General features: G+C 44.8%; 1 protein-coding gene across 1 annotated transcript; it reads right to left on the bottom strand.

Annotated features, from left to right (window-relative positions):
- Positions 1 to 406: 406 nt before the first annotated feature.
- LOC133848073 (uncharacterized) lies at positions 407 to 4,409 on the bottom strand. The gene is made up of 2 exons (XM_062283450.1): positions 4,201 to 4,409; positions 407 to 2,919 (listed from the first exon to the last, which is right to left on the bottom strand). The coding sequence occupies exons 1-2, from the start codon at positions 4,340 to 4,342 to the stop codon at positions 659 to 661; spliced, it is 2,403 nt and encodes an 800-aa protein (XP_062139434.1). The 5' UTR covers positions 4,343 to 4,409; the 3' UTR covers positions 407 to 658.
- Between the last annotated feature and the right edge of the window lie 501 nt (positions 4,410 to 4,910).

The following is a 4,910-nucleotide window of genomic DNA, read 5'->3' as shown; positions in this document are numbered from 1 at the left end:
GTGTGTGTGTGTGGATACATATACATATATATATAGGTCAGCACACAACATATTGTGTGGTTTTACATAGTCAAGCGTATATATAAACATATAGATGGCTGCCTGTTCGCCACGTCGTCTCGTTTCATTCCATTTCGTTTCGTCTTATTCGAATTTGTCTTGCTCCATTCCATCTACTTCCATTCACCATTTGGTTTCATCATTTCATTTAATTTTGTTTCATTCCATCTTGCTTCATTAAATTTTGTTTCATTCCAATTCGTTGCATTCCATTTAGTTTCATTCCATTTAATTTCATTAAATTTTGTTTCATTCCAATTCGTTGCATTCCATTTAATTTCATTAAATTTTGTTTCATTCAATTCGTTGCATTCCATTTCGCTTCATTAAATTTTGTTTCATTCCGTTTCGTTTCATTCCATTCCGTTTCGTTTCATTTCATTCCGTTTTCTTTCATTCTATTACGTTTCATTCCGTTTCGTTTCAATACATTTCGTTTCATTCCATTTCGTTTCATTCCATTTCGTTTCATTCCATTTCGTCTCATTCCATTCCGATTCATTCCTTTTCGTTCCATTCCATTTACTCCTAGCTCACTTATTTGTGGCTCATTCCATTTCGCTGCTTTTCGTTCCACTTCTATTGTTTCACTTGGCTTTCAATAATTGTAACGCCAGAGGCTGTCGTAGGGCTGCTGGCGACGCTGTCGGAGCTGCTGATGCAGCTGCTGTTGCTGCAGCACCGGCGACCATTTGGGCTTTGCATCGATGACCATGTAGCTCGTCTCGGTTGCCAGCTCTGGCAAAGTCGTCAGGCTGCTAGACGCGTGCGGAGCACTCGCATTGGTCTTGGCCACCTTGGTCTTTTTCACTGTCATTGTCACTGACTCGGGGGGAGGTGTCGGATTGTGCTGGACCAGCGGCTTGGGCGGCGTCACCTTGGCTTCCTCCTTCTTTGTCTGTGTTAGGGATGTGCTTGGAATTGGTGAAGGATTTGCGATCGTGGATGGAGATGGAGATGGGACTGTCGATGTTGTTGTGATTGGAATTGTGGATGAGGCTTGTGTTTGGGGGACTGATTTGGCCTGTCTTGGCAGCGGTGACTTCGGCTTAAGGGTCGTTTTGCTTGACAACAGTTGTTGCGGCTGATCATGTGCATAGACGTGAAAGAGTTCCGCCTGCAGGATTTGCTGGCGATTCTTGAACGCACGCCGATAGGCCGAGACCTGCGATGCACTGGCCGCCAACAGATGATGCGCCCCCTTGGCCATCAGCGGCTGTTTGGGCAGCTCCTCCAACATCTTACGCTGCGGCAACACCTTGCGTTCACTCTCAGGCTGCCTCAGCTGCTCGGCGAGACGTTTGCCACCATTTGGAGCATTTGATGGGGACGGGGACGGGGAATCCGTCAACTTGTTGCTGCAGTGCTTGATGTAGGGCATGTGGCTGCTGCGACTAAGATGATTGCTGGCACCAATTGTCGCGTGTTCCTTGGCCGTGTTGGCCTTCATCTTGCTCGGTTTCGACTGACGTGGACCATCTAGGATAAGGAAGCGGTTGCTGCTCTGACTGCTGCTGCTGTTGCTGCTGCCGCTGCTGCTGCTGACAGCTGTCTTGATGTAACGCCTCGACTTGCTGCGCTTGAGTTTAGCCTGATTGAAGCGTATGATCGATGACGGCGCCGCTGGACTTGGCTGCAACTGCCGCTGCTGCTGCTGTTGCTGTTGTTGCTGATGCTGCTGCTGCTGCTGTTGCGGTCGCCAGCTGGTCATTAGCGTCGGCTCTGGGGACCGCTTCAGCGTTTTCGTACGCGACTTGGCCTTGGCCGGCGCCAATGGCAGCGACGAGCTCACCGACTGCGAACGCGTCTGCGTCTGGGAACTGAGCAGGCAGCGCTGCCTGTGATTCGTGTGCAACACATTGCGAAAACTCAGGCATGGCTGCTGCTTCGGTATGTGCTTGTTGCCCATCAGCGAGACGCGTCCATTGCCATGGCCCTGGCGGCGACTGAAGGCCTGAAATGCCGCCGGTCCATTGGCAAATTGCATGCACTCGAATTGCCGAATACGCTCGCCGAGGGTTTGGAAGCGTGTCTGCTCCTTGTTGTTGGCAGTTGTTGTCGTCGTTGTGGTTGCAGCTGATTTGGCCGGCGGACGTGCCGACAACATGCGGGCAGCAACAACATTGGGCTCCGCCGGACGCTTCTCGCGTTCACGTTCACGTTCACGGTCAAAGCGGACGGCGAGACGTTGCTTCAGTGTCTCATCGATGGCCATCAGCTGCTCGCTGTCCAGCTTGTCGATGCTCGTCTTGCGTTGCCTGTGCCGCGCCAGCGCTGCCACCGCCGCTGTGGTGGACTTTTCGATGGCATCGATGTGATGCTTGTGGCAGGGCGGCTTCTTCGCTTTGCGCACCGCCAAATCAACGTTGCCCAAGTCGAGCGAAGAGCGCGGCGGCAAACTGATCGAACGGCCACTCAGGATGCCCAGGTCCAGTTGCTCAACCACATCGAGGCCGCTGCCCGACGATGTCGCCGTTGCCGTTCCCGTTCCTGTTCCTGTTCCCATTCCCATTCCCGTAGTCGTTTTCGTTTTCGTGTTCGTTCGTGTCAAACTTGTGCCTCGTTGTTGTTGTTGACTATTTCTCAATTTGTCGTTGTTGCTGTTGTCGCTGATGTTCTCTTTGTGCCTGCTATCGGGATAGATGTAATCACGCAGGCTGCTGCCGGTGAAGGACATGGAGCGTCGACGATTTGCCTGCATCACTGTGCTCAGCAGATTGCCGGAGTTGGCCGCCGTCGTTTGTTCCGTCATCTGCTTGTGATTCCGTGGATACTCTGGCAATGAGCTGCGATCGTGTTGTGATGTCAAGGTGCGCACGGGCGCGCGATTCTCCTCACGCTTCTTCTGCTCCTGCGAAGCTGAGAAAAATGTGCGGGGTGCTCATTAAAACATATTAACATATTAATTTACAAGCTGATAGAAATCGGATACAAATGTTTGCAATTGGAATCAATTACTATTAAAAACCTACCAAATATAACGTAAATAAACTGAAATATACCGACGCTTATATTTGGTATTTTGATAGAGTACTAGTATATTCAAAATATACAAGATTGTCACCCAAAGCAGCTGAGACCCTATTGCACAAGTACTACTTAAATAACTTATACAATTTTTAACCGATCATAAATACTCGAGTTATTATTGTATGTAATTTCGATTTGTATCGATTGGCGGGTGTTAGAGACAAGTTGTTATAAGCTTTTAGCTTGAAGTTCTAGAAACTAAAAGAAATATACAGAAATATAAATAAATTGATGATCAAAGATTAGGGCGACAAAAAGATGTGAAATCAAATGCTTCAACGATGGAACTGAAGAGCCGGCGAAAGGATTTACAGTGATTACAGTTTTGAAGTTTGGACAACATGGTCAAGTTACAGTAATTTAGTCAATAACAAGTAGGAAAGTTACAGTCGAGTGTGCTCGACTGTGAGATACCCGCTACCCATTTTTAATAAAGGCAAAATATTGCGGTATCATTTTTAAAATATACCGAAAATACTAAAAAAAATACTACGAATTTACCAAATGATAAATTTGGTATATCGATATAGTCCACCATTCAAAATATACCATAGACGGCACAATGTACCAATGTAGTAAATAGGCCTTTTTGCCCATACAAAAATATTTCTTTAAAACCTTCCACAATTTTTGTCAATCAAATTTTCGGGAATCATAACTACTATAGTATATATTGTATATACCAAAATCTAGCTTTAAAATTAGGCTTGTTATTTGATTTTTTGATTTGCGGGGGCGGAAGTGGGCGTGGCAAACATTTGAAACAAACTTGATCTGCGTGCAAACATAACAAATGCTGTCGAAAAAAAATAGAGCTCTATCTCTTGTAGTCTCTGAGATACAGTGTTTCATACGGACGGACGGAAAGACGGACATGGCTAGATCGTCTCGGCTGTTGACGCTGATCAAGAATATATGTACTTTATAAGGTCGGAGATGCCTCCTTCTATCTGTTACATACATTTCCTCCCGGCACAAAGTTATAATACCCTTCTACCCTATGTGTAGCGGGTATAAAAAGAGTGTGTATTTATGCCAGTTTAAACCTTCTTCACCACCCTTATATAACAAAAGAATTTCTGAGTTAGGTTAAGTTCATACACAACTTACTCGGATTGTAGGGCAACAAGGAGTTGCTGCGTTGATAGTAAGACTTTACTGCCTGCTCGTAAATTGTGTTTGTATTGCGCAGCAGCCAAAGATTCTGGCGTCCATTGGTGCGCACAAAGCGATTTAGTTGATCGGCCTTCATTTCGATGTATATGTGTATATATGTTTAGATTGCTGACTGCGCCTTGACACCGTAGCACCAAGATCCTAGAGCACTAAGAAGATGAATTTGATTTCATTTCTTGAATCATATTATTTACCTGTGTTATCACTTGAATTCAGCACTTTTATTTTATTAGCTCTTTTTTGGGTTCTATATAATTGCTTGCACTTTAGATTACGTTGACTGAAAATGTTGATGTTTATTGCTCGAATGTAATTAAGAGGCGATGGGTTGTTGCGATAAGACTAGACTGGATTCGAATTGGAACTGATTGGAATATGAGCCGCAATTTGTACGTTATGCAATTTAAAATCTGAAATATTGGTGTATTAGACTAGACTTTAAATACTAAAAGTGCCGAAGCTTAATGAAAAATGTCTGAAAATTGTATGTCCAACACATCTATGAAAAACACTGTCATCAAAGAACAGCCTACTGATAAATACTGATAAAGATACTTACGAACTACTTGTACAAATGCGTTCACATTGTTGCTAACCCTTTAGTTACATTTTTTTTTTTATTTTGATTTTGTATAAATTGTTCT

The sequence above is a fragment of the Drosophila sulfurigaster genome, chromosome X (genome assembly GCF_023558435.1).
Source record: "Drosophila sulfurigaster albostrigata strain 15112-1811.04 chromosome X, ASM2355843v2, whole genome shotgun sequence".
Taxonomy (NCBI): domain Eukaryota; kingdom Metazoa; phylum Arthropoda; class Insecta; order Diptera; family Drosophilidae; genus Drosophila; species Drosophila sulfurigaster.
This window is presented reverse-complemented; position numbering and strand designations above follow the sequence as displayed.

Excerpts from the sequence above, each read along its gene's own strand:
- LOC133848073 (XM_062283450.1), bottom strand. The coding sequence starts at position 4,342 with ATGAAGGCCGATCAACTAAATCGCTTTGTGCGCACCAATGGACGCCAG. Across the intron at positions 2,920-4,200 it reads CTTGTTGCCCTACAATCCGA|CTTCGCAGGAGCAGAAGAAG; the intron begins GTAAGTTGTGTA and ends CATTTTTCTCAG.